Source organism: Rana temporaria, chromosome 3 (assembly GCF_905171775.1).
Source record: "Rana temporaria chromosome 3, aRanTem1.1, whole genome shotgun sequence".
NCBI classification, from domain to species: Eukaryota; Metazoa; Chordata; class Amphibia; order Anura; family Ranidae; genus Rana; species Rana temporaria.
In genome coordinates this window covers 178,947,272-178,972,527 of record NC_053491.1, presented here as the reverse complement: position 1 = coordinate 178,972,527, position 25,256 = coordinate 178,947,272, and the positions used below count along the sequence as shown (strand labels likewise).

Genomic DNA, 25,256 nt, shown 5'->3' with positions numbered 1-25,256 from the left:
TTATACGCCCAGTCGTCTTATACGCCGGCAAATACGGTACATTAGACAAAGTCAATCCCCAAAAAGCTGTTTAAGAAAATATTTTACCCAGAAAAAAACGGCACTTGTACAGAAGGTCATCCTCAGGCATTTTCCACAGGTTGTATAAGGCACGTGTTCTTCTTGCTAAATATAGGTGAAGAATAAAAAAAACTTGTTATAAAAAAAAACAAAAAAACACACACACACACACACACACACACAACACATCTTTACCGCCAGCAGAGTTAGAGCAGTAAATATACAACATTTACCTGAGAAATTGGATTCACAACTACGTGAGTACATTGTGCTTCATATTCAGGACGAGGCTGTTCTTCTTGTTCTAAAAACTCAACTGTGTCCCATTCATACTCGAGCTCGGCTTGTCGGCGCTTCCAAAACTCAAGGAACAAGGTAACTGTAAACACCAGAACACACAATGATATCCAATTTTTTCAGGTTTACATTCACCTTGAAGCATATGAACATTTTTAAATCAGATTAGCTTTTTTATTATATACAAGCAAATAGAGTTTTTACATTCAACCTTAAAGAGATGTTATGAAAGGTCACGCAAGCTTGAAGCTTATTCTGATTATTTTTACACAATCTGCAGATAGAGTTATATCATGGAAGGCATCTCCCAATCCCATACTTTTCAAGGTCGCTCATAACTAGCTTTCAGCTTCAAGAGATAAGAATTTTTAGGAGCTTATTTAAGGTGATAATGGAAATAACTTTTAGATGTTTTCATCTGTGAATATTTTTTCTTTATATATGTTTTCTGGCATTCAACTAAAGACATATTCTGCATAAAAATACATGTATAAGCTATCCTCTTATTCCCTTTGGGACTTTAAAGGCAACAAAAAATAAAAATTGTTGATAACTTGCTGGGTGCTTCACTTTTATGCTTCCTCTCTGCCAATTAGTTGGGTCCACTTGATTCCTTGTGGGCCCCCACAGGGCGCCCCAAGCTGGATCTGCATCTTGTGGTCCAGAGGGAAGATCTTTTTCCTTTTAAGGAGTTCCAGTTGATGTCTGATAGCGATATATGCTTTGAGTGATTAATATAACACCTATGGAAAAGCTTTCCTAATTTTGGAATTTTCATAATAGATGGTTTGTTATTATGATCTCATGTATATTAATTTTTTTGTTTTTTGGCCCTGCTCCTTGAAGACTGATACTGCCTCAATTGAAATGCAGTGGGCAGGTTTTCTGAATACTATGAGAAATGATATCGTGCATAAATTACTACGTATCAGTTAGGCATGTTGGCAGTTATGTCGCTTTATAAACCTGCTGTCACTGGAACCATGGGTTTTGAATATAAATGTGCAATATAATACATTTTTTTATATTAATAAAGGTTGTTAAAGTGGAGGTTCACCCTTAAACAATTATATAACATTACATCCAGCATACCCCGGCTTCCGATTCCCGCGGGACTGGGCGTTCCTATTGAGAGTTTACCGTAAATAGCCGACCTGCGAGTCGGCTCTATATGGCGCCTGCGCAGTCAGCTCTACACGGTGGGCGCAGGAGCCGTATAGCGCCGACTCGCAGGTTGGCCATTTACGGAAAACTGGTGACGCGCTTTATGCGCCATGGGAAGTTTTTCACCAGACATCAATCATCTAAGCTCTCAATAGGAACGCCCAGTCCCGCGGGAATCATAACCCGGAAGCCGGGGGGAAAACAACAATTAAACGGTATGTATGGCGAAAAAAAAAAAATACCAGCATACTGTACATGTCGTTAGTATGCTGGATGTAATGTTATATAATTGTTTTAGGGTGAACCAACACTTTAATATTGCATATATTTGTAATCCTTTTTTATTTATTTTTTGCCGCTTTGAAAGTCACAAGAGGAATCAGAGAATAGTTTGTATATTCAAATGGATGTGGCAGCCTTTTTGCCCTCCTACAGTTTTTTTTATTTTGTATAGAAATATATGTATAGCTGCTGAATATGCGTCAACCAATTGTGAGGAGCAATATAATATTTATATCTTAACTTTATTCATAAAAAAAAGTTATTGGAAGGCAACAACACATAAAAAGGACAAGATATAAATAAAGCATACAGTGTTTTAAATCAAATTGTTTGAGTACATTGGCAAGTACCGTATTTAAAATCTGCGTATATTGCCCCATACACACAATCAGAATTTCCGATGGAAAAAGTCAGATGGACTTTTTCCATCGGATTTTCCGAACGTGTGGAGCCCCATCTGAGTTTTTTTAATCGGAAATTCCAATGAATTCCATCGAAGTTTAGATATAGAAAATGTTCTATTTTTTTCCGATGGAATTCTGTCGGAATTCCGATGTGATTTGGCTGGGCAAAAGCCTGACCGTGTGCATGCGGCATAACACATACTTTTTCCCTCTGAAAACAGAGTGCAAAGGATGTGTGCATGTTATACGCCAATATTTTCCATTTGGCTGCCTTGGAGGGGAGGCGAGCGCCACAGGATTACACAGAGCCTTGGATCTCATGCTTACTCAGCTGTTATACAAAGTCCCAGCTCCTGGACTGGCTTCTATGATAGACAGCACACTGGTACAATGCTGGTGTTTCGTCACATATGGCTACCCATCACATTTGGCTACCCGCTGGAGTGTGCATGCGTAAAGCCGCCATATGCGTTCAAACACTTTTACAAATGTGATGGGTAGCCGAATGTGATGAAGAATATAGCTAGAGAATTTAGCTAAAAAGAATTTGTGAACGTTTTAGTAATTGCTTTTCGATGAGAATTTAGCATTTGTAAAAGTGTTGGAACGCATATGGCGGCGGCGTCGCTCATGTGCACTCCAGCGGGTAGCCAAATGTGATGGGTCGCCATATGTGACGAAATACCAGCACATGTGAATTCCATCATAGGAGCTGGTCCAGGATCCGGGACATCATAAAACAGTAGCAGCGGAGTAAATGGGAATATCCCAGCTCTGTGTACACCGGCGGCTCTAATCTCCATGCACTGGAAAGGCTGCTCTGATGGGCACTGATCAGGCTGCATTGATGGGCAATAGTGAGGCTGCAGCCGGGCACTAATTAGGCTGCATTGATGGGCACTGGTAAAGCTACATTGATGGGCACTGGTAAAGCTACATTGATGGGCAATGGTGAGGCTGAAGATGGGCACTGGTTAGGCTGCATTGATGGGCAATGGTGAGGCTGCATTGATGGGCAATGGTGAGGCTGCATTGATGGGCAATGACCCTGATTCTGCTTCAAAAGTTTATTATTTAATTATTTTTTTTCCGTAAAAATTCCCTCTTAAAATTAAGGTGCGGGTTATACGCCTGTGTGTTATACTCCGATAAATACGGTGTTTCCCACTAATGTAGTTATTAGCAGCAAATAGAAAATGACAAGGTACGTCAAAATTATTGAACATTCCAAGACATAACAACTGTAAATGTAAAACTGTAATGGCTAGTTTACACTTAAAAACATGGCTTCGGACACACTTTGCTAAATGTAGCTTTAGTGGTGCTTCAAAGTATCTTCAAAGCCTCTATAGAAGTCAATGGCAAAGCTTGGTTGAAGCCCCACCAAGGGCTAAATCGAAGCCCCACCAAAGGCTAATTAAAGCCCCTTCGAAGCTCCACCAAAGCCTCATTGAAGCCCCACCAAAGCAACAAGCAAAATCAAGGTGTAAACAGGACTGTAAGCAAACCATTTTATTTAGTGACAGTAGCTTTAACAAAGCGTGTCCAAAGCCATGTTTTGAAACAAGTGTAAACTAGCCCTAAACTAGACGTTAAAGGGGAGTTCCAGCCATTTGTATGTTTATTAAAAGTCAGCAGCAACAAAAAGTGTAGCTGCTGGCTTTTAATAAACAGACACTTACCTGCTCCAGTACTCCAGCGACGCGCCGGCCGGGCTCCGCTCCTCTCCTCTCCTCTCCTCTCCTCTCCCCCCCTCCCCGGCCGGCGTCTTCATTCTCAGTGTGGGCACCCTGCCGTGACAGCTTTCGGCTTCACGGCCGGGCACCCACTGCGCATGCGCGAGCGGCACTGCGCATGCGCGAGCGGCCCGGCGCCGCGCCGTGTAATTGGCCAGGAGATCGCCTAGGACCTGTGACGTGTCCTAGGCGATCGCCTACAGCAGCCCCTTCCTGAAGGCGATTAAGCTTAGTCGCCTACAGGAAGGAGGAAATGGGACAGGAAGTCCCACTCTTGCTGAAGCCCCCACTCCCCCCCCAAAAAAATTACATGCCAAATGTGGCATGTAAGGGGGAGAGGAGTGGGTTAAGAGGAAGTTCCAAATTTGGGTGGAACTCCTCTTTAATGTGCGTTTAAGCCGAAGCAAGTGTCAAATGAGCCCTAAATGTAAAAGTGGCACTGGAGACAGCAGAGGAAAGGATCCCCCAATCTATGTCCCAGAGGAAGGGGGGAGTTTGTCAGTAAGGGTCCTTTCACACTGAACAAAGTTGGATGCATTTTGAACTGCACTCCAACTGTATAGCAAAAGGAGGAGAGAGAAGCGCCAAACCAATCCTTTAAACTAGGGTTGTCCCGATACCACTTTTTTAGGACCGAGTACAAGTACCGATACTTTTTTTCAAGTAGTCGCCGATACCGAATACCGATACTTTTTTTTAATGTCATGTGACCGTTTTCAAACCACAATACAGACCAAAGATATTTTCTTTAGAATTATGAAGAACTGGTACATCATGGTGTGGGGCTGTTTTTTAGCATACGGTACTGGAAAACTACATATCATTGAAGGAGTGATCACTGTCAGTGCAGCTCATCGGTGCCAGTGCCCAAAAGTGCAGCTAGCCAGTGCCACCTATCAGTGCACATCAGTGCCCATTAGTGCATCAGTGCAGGGAGGCAGCTTATTAGTGCATCTCATCAGTGCCACCCAATCAATGCCAGTGCCACCTATCAGTGCCATCCATTTATGAGTGCCATTCAATCAATGCCAGTGCCACCTATCAGTGCCATCCAATGGTGCCATCCAATTTGTGTTCGATGTCACAAAAAAAAAAAAAAAAAAAGTATTCTATTTTGGTATCGGGAGTATTTGCGCGAGTACGAGTACTAGCGCAAATACTCGGTATCGGTCCCGATACCGATACTGGTATCGGTATCTGGACAACCCTACTTTAAACAGCTTAGGAATTTATTCCGTATAAGTACAAGTCCAACATTTTACACACAAGTTTTTAGTGTCGTTTTATACTTGCATACTAAATAAATTCCTAAGCCGTTTAAAGGATTGGCTTGGTGCTTCTCTCTCCTCCTTTTGCTTTCTTATCGGGTTCCCCAACCCATGCCTGAAGCAGCCTCGCTCCCTTTACAGCCTTCATTTAGAGACACATTTTTAGGGGTTCATCCCCCAGAACTTTCAATTCACTCACCAAATTTTGTGTATGGAAAAGTTTTATTGGTTAGAATGGGTTATAGGAGGGAAAATTTAGGATCTACTCTCAATGAGTACAGAGGTGAGGGGGTTAATATTTATTAGGAAAGTTTTGCTTATCCTAATATGCTGAAAATGTCAATTTTGGTGAATGCTGGTAATGTGAAGCACACGCTGACATATTTTATATTTATGGGAACTAAGCAGAAAAGTTTTCCTGTTGCTGGATCCGTTTTTTCCCATAGTTATGTCTCACCTAGTTTTCAGGCACAAATGCTTGCTTAAGTCCCCAATTCATTTCTCCACCAGAAAGTCCAGTTTGAGGAGTTAGAGGAGCGTGTCTGCAATAGGTATTGTTTTGATCTATTGGGGATGTAAAAAGCATGCCAACTCTGCACCTCCAGATATAGGTAGAATGTTACTCGTACTTCTTTTCCACCTGACAGAAATAATACATAGTGACTGGCCACTCTGTCTCCCAGCACTGTCACATGGAATGAGAAGAGAGTTGTGACTTAGAATGTAGAGGACTTCCTCTCCTTCTCCCAGCAACTGAGCAGAGTGTTGGGGGCATGAGTGAAAGCTAGGATAGGCATTTGATGGGGTTGCCTTCCATATTATGGCTTTGCCCTGCATGGTATTTATTGTGTGATCACACTTTAAAGTGAGCAGCTAAGATATTTGCCTAAAAAATTTCCAATATATACAACAAACCATATCTCAGGAATGACCGTAAAAACAAAAATGCAAAATCATGCCTTGCCACAAAACTACTACTACAAAGGGTACATCTCTTGCATTTTGTGCATCAATAATCAAACAGTTTTACCAACGAACACACACTATAAGAATAGGGAAAATAAAATAGAGCCATCTTACCCCATATTCCCATAAAGACTGCAAATATGAGTGTGCCAAAACTGTCAAATATACAAAGCGTCTATAAAAGAGAACAAAAAAAACAAAATTCAACCTAGGTTTTTGTTCACATGGTGTTTTTAAACACTATAACTTTTTAAAAAACATGAAAAGAATGAGAAAAAAAAAGGGATATGAAAAGAAATAAATGAGATATATATTTTATATATATATATATATATATATACATACATACACACACACACACACACACACACACACACACACACACACACACACACACACACACACACACACACACACACACACACACATATACACACACAATATATATATATATTTTAGCTGGATGAAGAGACTGTTCCTGTGTAAAAAAAAAAGAGCTCCAGATAATTTGTTTTAGATATATAGGGTAAGGATTAGAACTTCTGTCAGGTTTCTATTGCCATCTTGGAAGGTTTATCTCAATAAAAAGGCAAGACACCATGCCAGTATGCCCACATACATATCACTAATATGTACAGTATAAACAGAATGTGTGTTGTAGCAGAGGGATATGAATGAAGGAAGAAACAGGAAGCGAGAGGAAATCTACCCCTAGGAAGGGAAATTTACTCCTGTAAGAGTGCTTTTACACTGAAAGCGCCGCTATTTTTTAGCAGCGCTTTACCGTCGTTTTTGCGGTGCTTTTCGGCCGCGAGTGGCTCTTTGCCGGCGCTGCCCTTTGATTTCAATGGGCAGGGGCACTTTAGGAGCAGTGTATGCACCGTTCCTAAAGCGCTACAAAGAATCTGCTGGCAGGACTTTTTTTTTTACGCCCTGCCAGCGCAGCAGTGTAAAAGCACTCTGGCTTTCACACTGGGATTGCAGCTGAGGCTTTTTTCCAGGCACTTTACAAGTGCTATTTTGAGAGTTAAAGAGTCTGAAAAACGCCTCCAGATTGAAAGAGGTCCAAGAGTTCTAATGCAAAAAGAGATCTCCACCAAAGCTTTAGGCTGCATTCCCACCTAGGCGACAAAACGCCTGAAGCGCGACGCTCGATACGCTGGAGGGGCGAATTTCCATTGCTGTCTATGAGATGGTTCACATCTCACGCCGAAACGCCGTACGCCTGCCGCCTGAAAACAAGTCCCGGACCCTTTTTTTCAGGCGGCATTGGCCTTCGGCCATAGACAGCAATGGAAATAATTTGTGAGAAAAAAAAAAAAAGTTAAACAAATCGCGGCAAAATACGCAGCGTACGCGGCGTTACAGTGTGAATGCAGCCTTATTACCAATCCTTGTTTCCACAACAACCCAAATTTTCAAAATCCAATTGCCACAGGGACAGAAAGTGAGGTGAAATCAGGGACACAGACAGCCATACAAACATTACAGGGCTGTTAACCCTTCCCTATACTATCCCTAAACCTTAAAGAAAAAAATTGATATTATTTATATAGCTGAAGTTACACTTAAATAATAATAAAAAAAGAAAATAATAATAATATTTATTAAAAACAAAAAAAAGTACCTGTTCTGACTTGCAAAGAAAGCTTTACAATTCACTTTCAATTTTAATAAAAGCATTCTAAAACCTGCTAGACGAAAGGAAAATTTTCACTCAACACTTTTGGTTTTAGAAATACTAGTGACTGATAGGAGCCCTGCATACGACATATCTATACTAAAGACTGAACATCATCATAAACCACATACAAAAAAATAATATGAAGTAGAGTGCATTTTTTGTAACATTACCTTTGATGAACTACAGGTGATGTTAAGGTACCAGTATGTGCACTCTTTGTCACACTGCGGACACATTATGATATTTCCTCCAATGTCTGGGTCACACACTTCTTTGCTGAAAGAGAGTTTCTCTTTTAGGACTTAAAAGACATAAAGGGCCAGTGTGTTTATGTAATGTAGGCCATTCGTGTAGAATAAAAATAAAAAAATAAATAGATTACTTGAAACTAAAGCAGACAACTGTTCATTTGTCCATGATAATGAAATTCAATTTGATATTATGAATACAACTGAAAGAATGTTAAATAAATCATGGCTGGATGCAATGGCAACATCCCCCTTTCCTTTTCTTGGATTTTCATACTATGCTCGCACTCCTATTACAGTAATTAATAGGTAAATTGACATAGTACACAGTGGGGGTGAGTTACGAAAGGCAAATCCACTTTGCACTACAAGTGCAAAGTGCACTGGAAATTGCACTGAAAGTGCACTTGGAAATGCAGTTACTGTAGATCTGAGGGGGACATGCAAGGGAAATGCAAGGGAAATAAAAAAAAGTATTTTAGCGTGCACACGATTGGATAATAAAATCAGCAGAGCTTCCCCTCATTTCAGATCTACCCCTTAGATGTACAGTGACTGCATTTCCAAGTGCACTTTCAGTGCAATTTCAAGTGCACTTTGCACTTGTAGAGCAAAGTGGATTTGCCTTTCATAAATAACCTCCAATGTGTACTTTAATCTTGTATACCACGCATTTGCATTCCAAGAGGTACTGGAAATAAACACCATCAGCCTTTACACCAATATACAGTAAGCGAGAAGCAATTGAAAGCTAGAACAGCTAAAGCAGCCAAATATTCTAAAAAGGGAAATTTTGGTTAAGCAACTTAATACACATTTCATCAGAGAATGTGATTGCCAGGCTGTGCCTAGTGACGGTTTAGATATACTTGGCTCATTACAGACAGTGTCATTTTATAGCCAGATCAAAAATTAGTGCAGAACTTCTATATTAAACCAGAATGTAAAAGTGTGAAATATATATTATTATACACAATTTATATAGCACCACCAGTTTACGCAGTGCTTTACAATGTAGAGGGGGGACAGCACAATTTAATACAGAAGGGACAGGAGGGTCCGCTCATAGAGCTTACATTGTAAAAGGGAGGGGGTGGTGGTACAAAAAGGTAATAGCTGCAGGGGATGATTTGATGAGGGTGGCTCGGGTACAGTTCTTAGGTGCGTGTGGCATAGGCTTCCCTGAATAAATTCGTTTTCATGGATCTCCTCAGACCCCTTTCACACCGAGGTGCTTTGCTGGCACTAGAACGCTAAAAATAGCGCCTACAAAGTGCCCTGAAAGAGCCGCTCCATTCACACCAGTGTGAAAGCCCAAAGTAAAAAAAGTCCAGGTAGCCGCATCTAAAAATCTATCTGCAGCGGCACTTTGCGGGCAGTTTTAACCCCTGCTTGCGGCCCAAAAAAAACAAAAAAGGGTTAAAAGCTCCCCCCTACTGGCCGAATAGCGGCGCTTTACCATTGACGCCCTCACCGCCCCAGTGTGAAAGGGCTCTAAAAGGTGGACAGGTTAGGGGCTGACCAAACATACCGTGGCAGGGAGTCCCAAACGATGGGAGAGGCTCTGGAGAAGTTCTGAAGGCAGGCATGGGAGGAAGTAACAAGGGAGCTAGAGAGCAGGAGGTCCTGGGAGGAGCGGAGGGGGCGATTTGGGCGATAACTGAAGATGAGGTTGGTGATGTAGCTGGGGGAGATGTTGTGGTTAGCATTTTTAATTTTATACGGTGGGGTAGGGCAAGCCAGTGAAGGGATTGGCAGAGAGGAGAAGCAGTCACTGATCGGTTAGTGAGGTGTATTAGTCTAGCAGTAGAATTGATAATAGACTGAAGGGGGGATAGCCTGCGTAAGAGTAGGCCAATAAGGAAAGAGTTGTAGTAGTCAAGTCGAGAAAAAACCGAGGAGTGAATAAGTTGCTTTGTGGTGTCATTAGTTAGCTAGTTATAGAAACATAGGTGAAGGCAATGAAGTCCAAAGTGTAATAAAAACACTAGGTTGTTCAATAAAATATGAAAACCAACCAGCAGACATCTTTTTACACCCACCGGAGTTTGCCATTTCACACTTATTTTTACCTGTAGACCAAGCTTATATAGTGAAATACAGTATTTTAAAAATAAGTCCGACTCTTGATGTTGAATTTTAAAAGCAGCAGTGTTCTGTCAGATCAGCAAACCTGTAAGATTAGCAGGCTTGCTGCTGCTTTAAAAATTCAACTTTAAAAGAGTCAGACAGATTAAAAAAATACTGTATTTCACTATATAAGCTTAGTTTACTAGTAAAAATAAATGTGAAATGGCTGACTCTGTTGGGTGTAAAAAGATGTCCGTTTGCCACCTTCTAACTGTATCCTTACAGTGGGCGACTGCGGGGTGTACCAATATGGCTGTGATGGAATGTCACTTTCTTTACAAAATTTGACGTGTCGTCTAATCTAAAAAAAGTTTAAGGGTCCGTGCACACTGGGCTTAAAAAATTAGAAACAAAAATGTGAGTACTTTTGCCAGAATAGAACACTCATCCAGAATTTTTTTTGTACAGGTGTTTAGGAGCTCAAAAAACGCAAACCAGAAGGCTTTTTTTTTTCTGCCTCTAAACACAGGGTTTAAAATATGCCTCTAAATGTCTTAATGTACATGGATATATAGGAGAACATTGAGCTGCTTCTACAGGCAAAACTTTTGTAGAAGCAGCAATTTTTAAGCCCAGTGTGCATCAACTCTCAAACACAAGTAAATATAATGTACCTTCCCATCTATTTACTAATGCTAGAAGCAAAAGTATTAAAATAGTCTGTTGATTGAGAGAGTTAAAGCGGAAGTAAACCCATCGATTTAACAGTTTCAAAAAGCAGTTACATTTCCGGCATGCCGGGATTGCTAACTGTCCCATTGGTTGTGCTCTCAACCAAACTGTCAAACCATCCAATGGCTGGTGTCATAACTGATCACATGTGTAGCACCATGGCAGTTGAAGATAAAACATAGGCCAAGATGGCAGCTTCCTTAGCTGAAAATGATAGGGGGGGTTTACTTCCACTTTAAGTTCCGCTTTAAGATAAAAAAAAAAAAAAAAATACAAATTAAAATCAAACCCAGTTCTGTGAGCAATCTGTGGGTGTCTAGTGGCACTAATGAGATTTTATTTTATTTTTTTATAGAAAGGTATGACCAAAACAAAAGGAAAAACTCCCATCTCAAGAAATAAAACAATATTACATATACACAAGGCTAGGAACACATCCAAGCCACAATTTCATAAAATAGAACTGCTGGCAAACTCAGATTGAGAACCAACTCCAGATGTTGGAGTGAATTGTTCAACTCAATAAGAACAGATGTAGAGAACGCTTGTTTTTTTTTTGTTTTGTTTTTTTTAAGTAAAAATACAATGGAAACAAGCAATACTTTTGTGAGAAGAATGAAAAAATAGTGATGTATAGTCAGTACGTCTTCTGTTGTATATGCAGAGTGAATGTAACTTAACTACACAAGCATCAGTTAAAAGCCAAAGAGACAAGGTTGTTGCAAGATACTGAAAAAATAAAGAGTCTCAGGACTTCTCTGAGCTTGTAAAAACCTTTGCACGTTTGTTCTACAGTTTAACACAACTGATTATTAATGGCTAAACAATGGAAAAATATAATGTTCAACAAAGGTTGAACTGGATGGACTGTTGTCTTTATTCAGCCTTATCAACCATGCAACTATGTAGAAACTAAACCACAATTTTTAGTCTACATTAGGACCGCTACATAGTTGTGGCCAGGTGCAGCATGTAGCAAGACTCTACTGTTGTAAATGCTGTTTCCAGACATGGTGTGTGAGCGACAGCAGCAGTCACCGGTGAATGTTAGATTCGTACGCTGTACAAACCAATGGCTGGCGCTGCAGTTTGCATCCCCATCCGAGCTGTTACATGCAAACAGAGCCTCTGACCCACCCCAGAAGCAGACTGTGTGTCCAGGATGAGCAATTCTGCTAAATTCTGGCCGCAAAGAAACTAGTCACTCGGCCACTTTGTATGCAGCCATAGCACAGAGTCTACCTAAGCCCAGAGCAAAATTTTAATGGCCTCTGAATGCAGCAGGCCATTCGCTGCTATTTAGCCATCTAAATATAGCCCAATAGTGTACTACAATGTAGTACCCTTTCTTCCAGCTTCTTCAGAAAACACACTTTGTTTATAGTAAATAGGAGTAAATACCCTGCATGTACCCTGTTTATAGTAAATAGCCCTGTGCATACTTTGTTGTTTATAAAAGGAGAAGTCCAGCCTAAGCTTGTTTGTCTGGGCTTCTCCTATTGGTCACAGGAGTCCAAATCATATTTGGACTCCTGTGGCCCGTTTTCACACAGATGAGTCCAGGCACCGCGTCATCATGACAATAAAGTCTGGATCCTCCAGATGCCTGGAAGGATAGATGTCTCAGCCTCTCAGTGAGCCGCCGAGAGCTCCAGACGGCCGTTTTTCACCCCTCCACAGCTCAGTGCTCTAGTGAGCGCAGGGGGCAGAGCAGAGAGCTGCTGACTGACAGCAGCTCTCTGATCGGGGGAACTGGGTGAACCAAGCAATCGGCGATGTTCGATTGCACGGTTCTCAGTGCAGAGGGGGCGGGGGACAGGTGCAGCATCGGACCGAAGCTGCATCCACCCAAGTATTCGTCTGGAAAAAAAAAAAAAAAAACATACTTCTCCCAACTTCTTCCACCTCAAAATAACTAAAGATCTGGTGTTTCTTTTAAAAATCTTGGCTCAAGATCTATATTTCTAAAGGCCAAGGATGTGTGGGAAAGACTGAGTTACCATACATATAGCTAAACAATTAAGCAGTAGGAACTGATTAAACCTCTATTTTCAATATTCATGCCAAGCTTCCAGTGATCTGTATACTTAAAGTGGTTGTCAAGTCAGAAGGTTTTTCTATCAAGACAACAAACCTTTGTGCAGTAGCCTCCCTTGGCCCCCTAATACTTACCTGAACCTATCTCGATCCAGCGATGTTGCAGGAGTGTCCCGGCTGTCCAGGACTCCATTGGCTTCCGCTGCTGTCAATCAAAGCCAGCGAACCAATGAGGAAAGAGGGGGCAGGGCCGAACCGTGGCTCTTTGTCTGACTGGACATAGAGAGCAGTGGCTCGGTGCCCATATAGCAAACTGCTAGCTGTGGGGGAACTCAGCAAGGGGGGGGGGGAGGGGCAGAAGCATCTGCGAGGGCTGCTCTATGCAAAACCACTGCACAGAGCAGGCAAGTATAACATGTTTGCCATTTTTAAAGAAAAAAAACCTGAGACTTTAGAATCACTTTACAGGCTAAGTTCACCTTTAAAAATAAAATGCACATATTTTTGCAGGTGAAAGTAGCGTGCAGAGCAGTACATCTACGTTCAGCTGATCATGGGTGCAATGCCAGGATCCAGCAGAATCTGTTTATAGAGGTCTGCCCGTCTGGAGAGCAGGAATACAATGAACTACGAGAGTGTTGACCAGCGCCCTCAGAGTTCACTAAGAACTGCAAGTCACCCTAGCAGTGGAATGGTAGTTGTAGTTCCTTCATTCACATGCACGGCTGTGCTCTTTTTAAATGATGACAGCAAGTACGGGAAGAAGATCCCCTCCCGCTGTCACAGCACAGGGGGAAAATCAAAGGGGCGCAGGTGCTCTTTGGTAATGTTATACCCTAAATACGGATTTAACATGTTACCAAAAGGTGAACTTATCCTTTAAAGTTAACAAATATAAATGAACATAATATTTGTCACAATGAATTTCAAATACTTTTAGGCGAATCCCACACATTTACTTCCAAGAATGCAGTGACATGTATGTAGTAAACAATAAAAGCAACAATCAGCGCACAAATAATACAGTTAAACGACCTCAAATGTAGCAAATGTATGTAGTAAGCCCTGTAAGTAAGAACTGCTATGTCACAGAATGCACAGAGCCTGCCTTCTAAATTGCAGAAGTGATAGAAGGAGAAGTTTCAGGAGGCGGAGCCAGTAAAGGAACCACTGCTTGCAGGCAGTAAGGGATACATAGTCCTTAGAAGTAAACTAAAAGGAACGAGCAGAGCAAAGCATGCAGGAAATTGTGGAAAGAGATGACAGGCAGCAATCACAACATAAAATTCGATTTTTCAGGTAAATATTGGATCGTCAAAAATAACGGATTGTTTCATGTTAAGCGTATGCTGCGATTTTAGATCTCGTTTAGGGGGTACATGTCCTACTTACCTCCATGTACAGGATTCCTGGGATTTATAGCCATATAAGAAACATGCAAGTCCCACTACTGCTGCCAGCAGCAACATACGGGTATAGAAACCCAGCCAGGCAAAATAGATTCCAATTTTTTCACCATAGTATTTTCTGTGGAATTACAAAAAATAAACATCACTTTACAAGAAGACCATGATCCCGAACTCATAAATAATAAATAATCTATTAGCGAGCATAGCTTTTTTTGGGTAGCCGATGTATAGGTGTTATAGCGATGAACACATGGGGGTGAGGTATTAATATTATTGGATATACAGTATCGTAGAATTCAGTCCTCCATCACAGGGGCTGGTATACAGTGAAGGTGCCATGTAGGTGGACCTTGTTCTGGTCCCGGGCTGTTGCCTTTCTGATGGTCTCACTCTCAGAGAAGTCTCAGTGGATGGCAAAACTCTGGGGTGGGTATTAAGAAAGCACCCAGTAAGAAAGTTCATGACACAAAAAGATCAAATCGAAATTACTGAACAGAGTATCAAACAAAGCCAACACATGTCTGGGAGAAATGCCTCCCCTAGCTCAGGGATAAAACCATGGGTATGAATAGTCTCACAATGAGGTACAATTAGAAAACTTAGGCAAGGACTTGATCCAAACTTGAAGTTTGACAGCTTGCAATATCTCCAGATTTGACAGTTTGAAACAAGCCCTTACATAAGTTTCCTAATTGTACCTCATCGGGAGTCCATTTATACCCATGATTTTAACATATAAAATTCCTTTGTTCAGTAAGTAATTTTTTGTATCAAACTTTTGTACGGTTTTGTCCTCAATACACACCCCAGAATTTGTTCTTTGGTAGGAAATACATTGTATTCTTTACTGGCAAAAAAATAAAAAAAATAGGTGCCCTTTCCGTTCTAGCAATTTTTCTTTGCTCTATCATAGTCTTCTGCACCTGCAAGATACAGAATAGAGAAGTCCAATGCTGGGATGGTTGCATTATCACTGACCACCCAATGGCCAAATTAGAAAGACACAAAGGAGCTGGAACAACACAGAGGTACATTTTCTATAACCTGCAAGTATAGTGTGTGCATACTTGCACTACATGGCAAGTGCTCTTACCAGAACTCAGCCCTCAGTTCCTCTTCAAGTACCGCAAAGAACACAGAAGAGCCCAATCCAGCATTATACTGGCCAAAGTATCTGGTTCACTATACTGTATACTCCTCAACTAAAGGCCCATACACACGATCCGATTTTATGACAATAATTGTCTGATGGACGTGTTGTGTCAGATAATCCGACCGTGTGTATGCTCCATCAGACAATTGTTGGCTGAATGAACGACAACAAATGTTGGCTGTTCATGATCACCAACTGTCAGGCACTAAATCTGTTACACACAATCCGATAGTGTGTACACAAATCCACCCAACTAAAATCCACAGTACAAACACCCATGCTCGGAACCAATTCTAAACATGAGACAACAATAGCAGAAGTTGCCCAAAGGGTGGCAGTAAAGAGCTGAAAAACCACGCGGTTTGGCGAATGTTGGCTGAAAATTTTCTTCGGTGTGTATGCAGAACAATTTCACGGCCAACGCCTTTCGAACAAAAATCCACGGAAAAGTCAGATGGAAGGCCGATCGTGTTACGAGGCTTAATTTATTCTGTCGCTGCCCAGTCCTGGAATTACTTGGTTCTTCAAAGTACCCCCCACAATGCAGTGTTTATTACCTAAATTGCAAATTGGAAGTTTAGAGTGCCATCACGCGAACGTGAGGAGAGCATACACAGCCCTATGTAAGGTTTGACTTTGTTTAAAAGTGGTTCTAAAGCCTTTAGTTTATTTTTTTTTACCTTGAAGCATCAAGGTAAAAAAAAAACCTTTGTGCTGCATCTCTCCCCCCCCTATTTTTCTTACCTGAATCTAATCCGATCCAGCAATGTGCACGAGAGCACCAGCTCTCGTCACTGTCTCCCTCATCGGACAGATTGATCGCAGCGGCAGTCATTTGCTCCCACTGCTGTCAATCTAATGCTGTGACTGGGAGGGGGTGTGGGGCGAGTCACCCGGTCTGTGTTAATAGATGCAGACTGAGCGGCTTGGAAGTGAGCATGCACGGGTGCCCCCAGGGAAAGTGGCTTTCCCTGGGGGCACTTGCCGAAGAGGATGGGTATTGGAGCGCCGGCGGGGGACCCCAGAAAAAAAGGACCAGGGCTGCTCTGAGCAAAAATAGAGCAGGAAAGTACAACATGTTTGTCATTTAAAAAAACAAAAAGGTTTAATATCAATTTAACAAGTCACATTTTACACTGGATTCTCAGGTGGGCTGGCAGCAAATAGGGTGCTTGAGCAGAAGTGAAAGATAGTCACATATCCATACATCAATGTAATGCTTTGTAAGCTCTAACTCAAGACCATTTTACATTTTTGTGTAAATTGCATAACAGTCCCACTTCTGCCATGTGGCATGTTTAAGGAGCCACTCATCTAATCACTGTGGAATGTTTCATCAGAAGGTTTCAAGAGTTTGAGAGGGATTTAGAGAAGGAACACAGGGTTATGTAACACCACAATTTTCATGTTATTATTACTTTTATAAATCAGATATTGCATTTATGACTTATGATTGTGTATATTTTTATTTTATTTTTAAGATAGTTTGTTTTAATTAATCATATTAAAAGCAAATCTGCCAAGAAATGGAGAAATAGGAGGGTGAAAATGTAGTAAATCATAACATGCAATATGCAAATGGTTATGGATTCTTCGGTTCTCTTAAAGCCCAACTCTTGGAACTATGAAAGTCATAGATTATGCAATTCTCTTTGCTTCCAAATTGCTCAATAACCCCAGTTAGTGTTGATGGGGGAATCCGTCCTGCACCGCTGTTTTGCCACTGGGAAGCCTTCCCTGCCAACAAAAACACAATGGCCAGTGTTGAAGGCTTTTGGCCAGCAGCACTACTCGTTTGGGAAAAACCCGACAGGCACAATTTGATCGATGTATTTACCAGGGTGCACATACATGGATCAAAATTCAGCCAGTACCTGCCGAACTGGCTGAATTTCGATCCATGTATGGCCGGCTTTAGAGAAAGTGGGCCTTGCAGTGTGCCCCCTCTTCCGCACTGCAATAGTTACATGTTCATTACATCTAAAGTTCTTGAAGAATGGGCAGTATTACTGAACCTAACCCCCAACCTGTCCAGCTCTGGTGCTGCCCTCCCCAAATCGCTAGCTATAGGTGGTTCCTCAGTGTGATCACAAACAATACAGGGCCTTTTAACCCTGCACTGAACATGCAGGGATGAGCGTGTGACCCCAAGCAGCTTAGAGAGGAGGCTACGTGGGACCCTTTGAACTGCTGAAGCGCAGAATTAGCGCAGAATTAGGTCAGAATTTCTCCTTATTAAAGCACCCCTAGACATAATGAGCATTTACCCACACAGTGCAGGAGATGGGGGCACTGCTGTAAAATTCGATTATTTTTATAAAGTCCTGGAGGTGGGCTTTAAGTGACATAAATATGGTCTGTTTGCAGTGACAAATGAACCCCTTGATATAGGGGCAATAGGGAGGGTGAGTTGTAGTTTAATAATAGAAAACAAAATACATTTTAGTCAGCAAAATAAAAAACATGCCTGATTTAAGATCTAACAATATGGTTAAAAAAGCATTTGCCTAAATCCCATACCTTACAAGATCTAAAGGCTGCAGCTTGTAAAAGCTAAGCGGGTGGGCCCATTCTCTGTACAGCAGGTATCTTTCATTGGGGCTTCTTGCATCCTCTGACTTGACATTAAATCTACACTGCAGAATACATACAAAATGTTATATGCAAACTCAAAAAGACAGGACAGGTAAAAGGACAATTTGGGAGACAGGTAAATGTAAAGTAGAACAGCTGTAAGCTAATATTAAGCTGAGTGTCAACAGCTTAATACACAGTTAAAATACATAGCATGTAAATTGTCTTACCTGTTTAGGCATTTGTGATTCTGTTTAGGAACACTCATGAGAAAGCACCTCTGCCACACATCCTAGCTAATGTAGGCTGGCGATTTGCACTGCATTTAAAAACAATACTACACAGTGCGATTATTTACTAAAACTGGAGAGTGCAAAATCTGGTGCAGCACTGCAATAAAACCAATCCGCCTCCAGGTTGTATTGTCAAAGCTTAATTGAACAAATTGAAGGTAGAAGCCGATTGGCTACCATGCACAGCTGCACCAGATTTTTTCACTCTAGTTCTATTAAATCAACCCCAGCGGCTTTGTGGTAAAGACCCCTTTCACACTGAGTTTTTCAACCGCTTTTGCGCCTGAAAAGCTCACGAAAACGACTTCCTATTAAAATCAATGGATGTTTTGACACTGGGGCGGTGCGCTGGCAGGGAGGTGAAAAAAACTCCTGCAAGCAACATCTTTGGAGCATGTTTGGAGAGCTAAAACAAGGGTCTCAAAAGCTCTCCTCTTCATTAAAATGTATGGAAAGCACCTCAAAAGCTCCCTTCTCCATTGAAATGTATGGAAAGCGCCTCAAAAGCTCCCTTCTCCATTGAAATGTATGGAAAGCGCCTCAAAAGCGCCTAAATGCCTACCTGGAAAGAAGTATTCTCTGTATTTAGCAAAATTACATGTAAAACACTTGCTTTAACATATGAACACATTCTTTTTTGATAATATCCCAGAGGTTCCTAAATGCCTCTTGAATCTTATCCATACTATTTGTGTAGCCATGTAATGGGCCATCGCTCTAAATTGGAAATCTGATATGGTGCCATTCCAGCAAGCGATTTCTCAAGTTGACCAAATTATGCAGATGGAAAAAAAAAAAAAAAAAAATGTCACACCTTACACGACCCTAAACCCTCTTTTGATGCTAAATGGACACCTTGGTTTCTTTAGATATCCAGACCAATATAATTTTCAATCCTCATTTTAATTAGTTTTTCTCTCTTCTGTTTACTGGTACATGTATTCCTTTTCTTTATTTTATATTCCTCTTATTTTGCTTTATATTTGATAAATGATATATACTATAATTATATACTTCTAGCTTTACATTATATCTTCATTATAGATATTTGAAATTTCACCTATTGTAAAACATATTCAATATTGATTTATCTTTGATATTTGATCCTTTATATTGTCAATTTATACAATAAAAAGGTTTGTAAAACAAAAGCACCTGAAAAGCGCTGCAAAAGTGATTAGTGTTTTACTGGCAGTTTAGAAAGTTCAGTATGAAAGAGTTCCAACACTCCTGCCTTACAGCACTACGAACCTTGGTTCTTTATGAAGTTTTCCCTGTGCTTGTGAGGCCCCGTACACACGACCGAGTTTCTCGGCAGAATTCAGCCAGAAACTCGGTCGGAGCTGGATTCTGCCAAGAAACTCGGTCGTGTGTACACTTTTCCCCCGAGGAAGCCGACGAGGAACTCGTCGGGCCAAATAGAGACATTTCATACATGTTCTCCATTTCCTCGTTGTTCAATGAGGAAAGTTGGCCCGCCGAGATCCTCGGCGGCTTCAACACAGAACTCGACGAGGAACTCGATGTGTTTGGCACGTCGAGTTCCTCGGACGTGTGTACGGGGCCTGAGGGTTTCCTCCCACACAAAGAACATACTGGTAGGTTAATTGGGTGCTGTCTAAGGCTGGATTCACACCTATGCATTTTTAGTGCTTTTTGTACTACAGAACGTGTTCCATAGGAAACCATGTTAAATGAACTGTAGTGCAAATCTGCAAAATGCAAAAAGCACAAAAAAAAATGCATAGGTGTGTATCCAGCCTAAACTGGCTCTAGTAAGGCCCCCTTTCACACTGGGGCAGTGGTAAAGCGCTGATATTTTTACAGCTGTTTTTGAAGATGTTTTCGGCCGATAGCGGGGCGCTTTTAACCCCCGCTAGCGGCCGTAAAAAGGTTAAAAGCACCCGCAAAGCGCTTCTGTAGCGGCGGTTTGGCCACACTGCCCAATTGATTTCAATGGGCAGAAGCGGTATATACACACACACACACACACACACACACACATCGCTCCAAAGATGCTGCTGGCAGGATTTTTGTTTTTAACGTCCTGCCAGCGCATCGCCTCAGTGCGAAAGCCCTTGGGCAGGGGAGACGTTTTTCAGGCGCTTTACAGACGCTATTTTTAGCCCAAAAGCGCCTTAAAAACACCCCAGTGTGAAAGGGATCCAAGTGTATGCATGTGAGATAGGGACCTTAAAATTGTAAGCTCATCGAGGGCAAGGACAGTATGTAAAGCATAACAGTAGAACATGCTGCATTTTTTTATGCATGGAATGCATCAGAAACACATGTAAACATGCATGCAGAAATAAACCCGGAACATAGAAATTGTGGCATGAACCTAAAAGGGCGGAATATAGATTGGAGTATAAAATTTAGCTTTTCTGAGATTTCTACAAATATAATACAATATCAAAGTCCAGGCATTAAATTTGTGCCAAATGACTCTTGCTAAAAAGATCACTAAAATGAACATAAAAACAAAATCTGTGGTAGAATATCAAGAAAACCAAAAACATGCAAAAGTTCTTACATCATGAAGAGGAAATGCTGCCTTATAAATTCCAGAATCCAAGAGTTTATTAATGCCAAATTTTTTCACATTATCCTTCACAGCATATTCAACCCGAGAGAGTATAAAATGGACCTACAAGAAAACATACACAAGGCTAAAAATATCCAATATAATGAAGGTTTAGAACAAAAGCCTCTCCGGCCCGATATACAGTAGGTGCAGAGATCAGTTTTCACAGAGATTACTAACCTAAAGCTAGCCACAGACATGAGATTTCATCTTCCGTCATGTTGCAACCACTGTTCGAGCGATTGTATTATCCCGGGGGGGGGTAAGCCGTGGGAACACCGCGATTGCTGCTGACGGCAGGCTGGTTGTACTCAAGCTGATTGAGCGAGCATTCAGTCTGCCCGTACAAGGTTTGAATCTCGGCCAGTCCCTGCTGAACCAGGCCCTAGATTCGTATCGTCTGTGGCCACCTTTACATTACCCAATGCAGTTGACAAAAGCTGAATTTAGTATTGATCCTCTTATGGTTTAGATGTTTCAAAGCCAAACTCCAGGCAACATCTATTTTTAGTTTTTGCAGAGTAGGCTAGTCATGAAATTACACTGCTAAATGTTTTATGCAAAATTAAGTTACAAAAATAAATAACAACATTAATATTAACATAAAGCATATTCCATCGATCTGACTGTGATAAATAAAAAAAGGATAAAATATGATTGGCTACTATGGGCACTGTACACATTATTACATCATTAGGAAAATATGCACTACGTACGGAGTGCAGGTTCGAGAGGTGCGCTACGTACAGACTACAGGGTTGAGAGGTGCGCTAAGTACCGAGTGCAGGGTGTGGAGTTAGGCACCAGACATTGAAAATTTTTATTAAAACGCATTTGCATGTTTCTCTTAGCTGTCAGTGAACCATTTATGCCAGAATATTATGCAACAAAAAATAGAAATGGCATAGAAGGCATCTTTCCAGTATACTCAATAGGAATGAACCCCGAAGATTAACTGTGACCTGCTTTTTTAAATTACTGCCTTCAGGTATAAAAGCCATTTTTGCACCATCATTTACTACATGGCTGATGTGCATACTGTCCAAATAACGTGCAAAGGAAAGCTGTGCAGTTGGCAGTATCCTGAGTTCCCCCCACCCATACCTCCCAACCTTCTGAAATGGAGGAACACATTTTAGCACAGTATATTAAGATAGTACACAACCCTCCACCATGGATTACTTTTTTTTTTTTTAAACCACGTCCGACTCAACCACAGCAAGAGACTTGCTCATGATTTCATTTATTCATAAATATTGTCTCCTTCAGTTTCGCATCATTTGTGGTTATCTATATACGGTTTTATATATTTAATCTTTTACTTCATTTCTTTTTTTCCCCCTCTTTAGGTCCCATCCCCAGATGTTGGAGCGTATCCATCATAAATCCCCAGTCTACCCTGTCAAATGCTTTCTCGGCATCTATTGACAGGAGCAGGACTGGGGATTTTACGCTCTTGTTTTCCTGCAGTAGTAATATGTTTTTTAGACTGTTATCTCTACCTTCTCTTCTGGGTATAAACCCGGTCTGGTCTGGATCAACCCAATCTGGCATTAGGTCCTTTAGTCGGGTGGCTAGATTTTTTGTGTATAGTTTTGTGTCGACATTTAGTAATGCTATAGGCCTATAACTAGAACATAATGTCTCATCTTTCCCAACATCATGGATTACTTATACCTTAAAGTGACCCTTGTTCTGACCAGCCATTTTTTTTTTAGCTGAGCCGGCGGGCTCCCTTCCCATGCCCACGTCAAAATAAGTACACTCGCCCTCAGCTTATTTCCACTCGCCAAATGCAAGCAGGCGAGTGGAAATTTTGAGTTCTGATCTATGGGTTGGGAGGGATAGGGCTAGGAGCTGGTTACTTACAATGCGACTTCTTGTTGCTGGTGTGAAAAAGGCTTCTTTGTCCTGGATATAAAAATCATCCGCGCGATCCTTTTCAAAGGGTGCTGTGAAGAATTCCTGTTCTGGTTTTATCACATCTTCGCTTACAGTAAAGATTTTTGTGAACCAGTTAAAAGCTGAACGACGTTGCCTCAGATCATTAGGTTGTATAGGTAGCTTGATGTGCATCACTTCTGCATAGGTACACAGGACTTCCCAAGGTGCATGGACTTTAACAAACACCAATCCTTCTCCGGCCACCTACAGCGACAGATACACACAAATGTCACGTAACTTTTTAGCAAGTTTAGCAAACCAGAGTACATTCATCAGGGCTCTCTCCCAAAAGTACAGGATGTACACAACGCTACAGATGTAAAATGCAAACTTCTGACACTCTAGATAGAAGATATAATACAAATCTCCCGACACCGGCCCCTTAATCTGCCCATACAGTGAGTGCATTACAGACAGTTACTGATGATCCGGCCGAAACTATCTCAGTGGATGGCCTTATCAGCACCCTCCTTCCCAACATTCTTTGATCGAAAAAGCTGAGCAAAACATTTGGCACGTTCGGGTATTGATTGTACCTTGATGCTCTACATATGAAGATTTAAGTCTATTATGGGAAGTCCTAGCTTTCCAAACATCCCCTTCCACCCTCCACTGAAGAAAGCCAAAATTCTGCCGAGAGCCTTTGACCTCAGTGCTATAGTTGCCATTATCACTTCTAAAATTGATGAGCAATGATTCTTGGGGAAATGCTGATCTTGAGCCTATGACAAGCTTCTCATTTAACTTGTCCTTAAAGTAATATTAAAAGTGGAACTTCCCCCCAAAAAAAAAAAAAAAAAATAGGAGGCGGGCATAAAGCGAAACTTCCCTTTTTTTTTAGGGTGGATTTAGTTGGATTGACATGTCGGAGCTACTAAAAAGTTCCTTCCCCCGCATAAAAACCTTCTGGGAGAAGTCACAATTTGGCTCGCACATGCACAGCGGGCTGTTATGCCTCAAGAAGTCACAGCCGACTGACTGTGAAGTCACAGTTAACATGCCGGCACCGGGGATCCAATAACTGGCGAAGAACTGGTTTGTGTTAGGACAACGCTGACCTCCTCTGGACAGGGGAGTGTCCTTTTAACCACTTAAGCCCCGGACCAATACGCTGTCTAAAGACCCAAGGTGTTTTTACAATTTGTCACTGCGCTGCTTTAACTGGTAATTGCGCGGTCATGCAATGTTGTACCGAAACGAAATTTGCGTCCTTTTCTTCCCACAAATAGAGCTTTCTTTTGATGGTATTTGATTGCCTATGCGATTTTTATTTTTTGCGATATAAACGGAAAAAGACCGAAAATTTAAAAAAAAAATGATTTTTCTTATAACAAAAAGTAAAAAATATCGAATAAACTAAATTTTAGTCAAACATTTAGGCCAAAATGTATTCAGCCACATGTCTTTTGTAAAAAAAAAATTGCAATAAGCGTATATTTATTGGTTTTCGCAAAAATTATAGCGTCTACAAACTAGGGTACATTTTCTGGAATTTACACAACTTTTATTTTATGACTGCCTATCTCATTTCTTGAGGTGCTAAAATGGCAAGGCAGTACAAAACCCCCCCAAATGACCCCATTTTGGAAAGTAGACACCCCAGGGAAACTGCTGAGAGGCATGTTGAGTCCATTGAATATTTTTTTTTTTTGTCCCAAGTGATTGAATAATGACAAAAAAAAAAAAAAATTACAAAAAGTTGTCACTAAATGATATATTGCTCACACATGCCATGATTATATGTGGAATTGCACCCCAAAATACATTCTGCTGCTTCTTCTGAGTACGGGGATACCACATGTGTGGGACTTTTTGGGAGCCTAGCCACATACGGGACCCCGAAAACCAAGCACCGCCTTCAGCATTTCTAAGGGCGCAAATTTTTGATTTCACTCCTCACTACCTATCACAGTTTCGAAGGCCAGAAAATGCCAAAATAGCACAAAACCCCCCCCAAATGACCCCATTTTGGAAAGTAGACACCCCAAGCTATTTGCTGAGAGGGATGTCGAGTCCATGGAATATTTTATATTTTGACACAAGTTGCGGGAATATGACAAACTGAATTTTTTTTGCACAAAGTTGTCACTAAATGATATATTTCTCACACATGCCATGGTTATATGTGGAATTGCACCCCAAAATACATTCTGCTGCTTCTCCTGAGTACAGGGATACCACATGTGTGGGACTTTTTGGGAGCCTAGCCGCGTACGGGACCCCGAAAACCAATCACCACCTTCAAGATTTCTAAGGGCATAAATTTTTGATTTCACTCCTCACTACCTATCATAGTTTTGAAGGCCATACAATGCCAAGATGGCACACAACCCCCCCAAATGACCCCATTT

The 25,256-nt window shown here is 41.2% G+C and overlaps 1 protein-coding gene across 3 annotated transcripts in view; it reads right to left on the bottom strand.

Moving 5' to 3' along the window:
• The window catches only part of ANO6 (anoctamin 6), a 154,883-nt gene that overhangs the window by 21,911 nt on the left and 107,716 nt on the right, over nucleotides 1–25,256 (bottom strand). For all 3 annotated transcript variants that reach the window (XM_040343896.1, XM_040343894.1, XM_040343897.1), the window contains exons 5-12: nucleotides 22,831–23,109; nucleotides 20,911–21,024; nucleotides 18,031–18,146; nucleotides 14,341–14,475; nucleotides 8,032–8,137; nucleotides 6,292–6,352; nucleotides 294–439; nucleotides 88–165 (exon numbers count right to left, since the gene is read on the bottom strand). In XM_040343896.1, coding sequence (XP_040199830.1) covers nucleotides 88–165; nucleotides 294–439; nucleotides 6,292–6,352; nucleotides 8,032–8,137; nucleotides 14,341–14,475; nucleotides 18,031–18,146; nucleotides 20,911–21,024; nucleotides 22,831–23,109 — 1,035 coding nt within the window. The remainder of the gene's footprint in view (nucleotides 1–87; nucleotides 166–293; nucleotides 440–6,291; nucleotides 6,353–8,031; nucleotides 8,138–14,340; nucleotides 14,476–18,030; nucleotides 18,147–20,910; nucleotides 21,025–22,830; nucleotides 23,110–25,256) is intronic.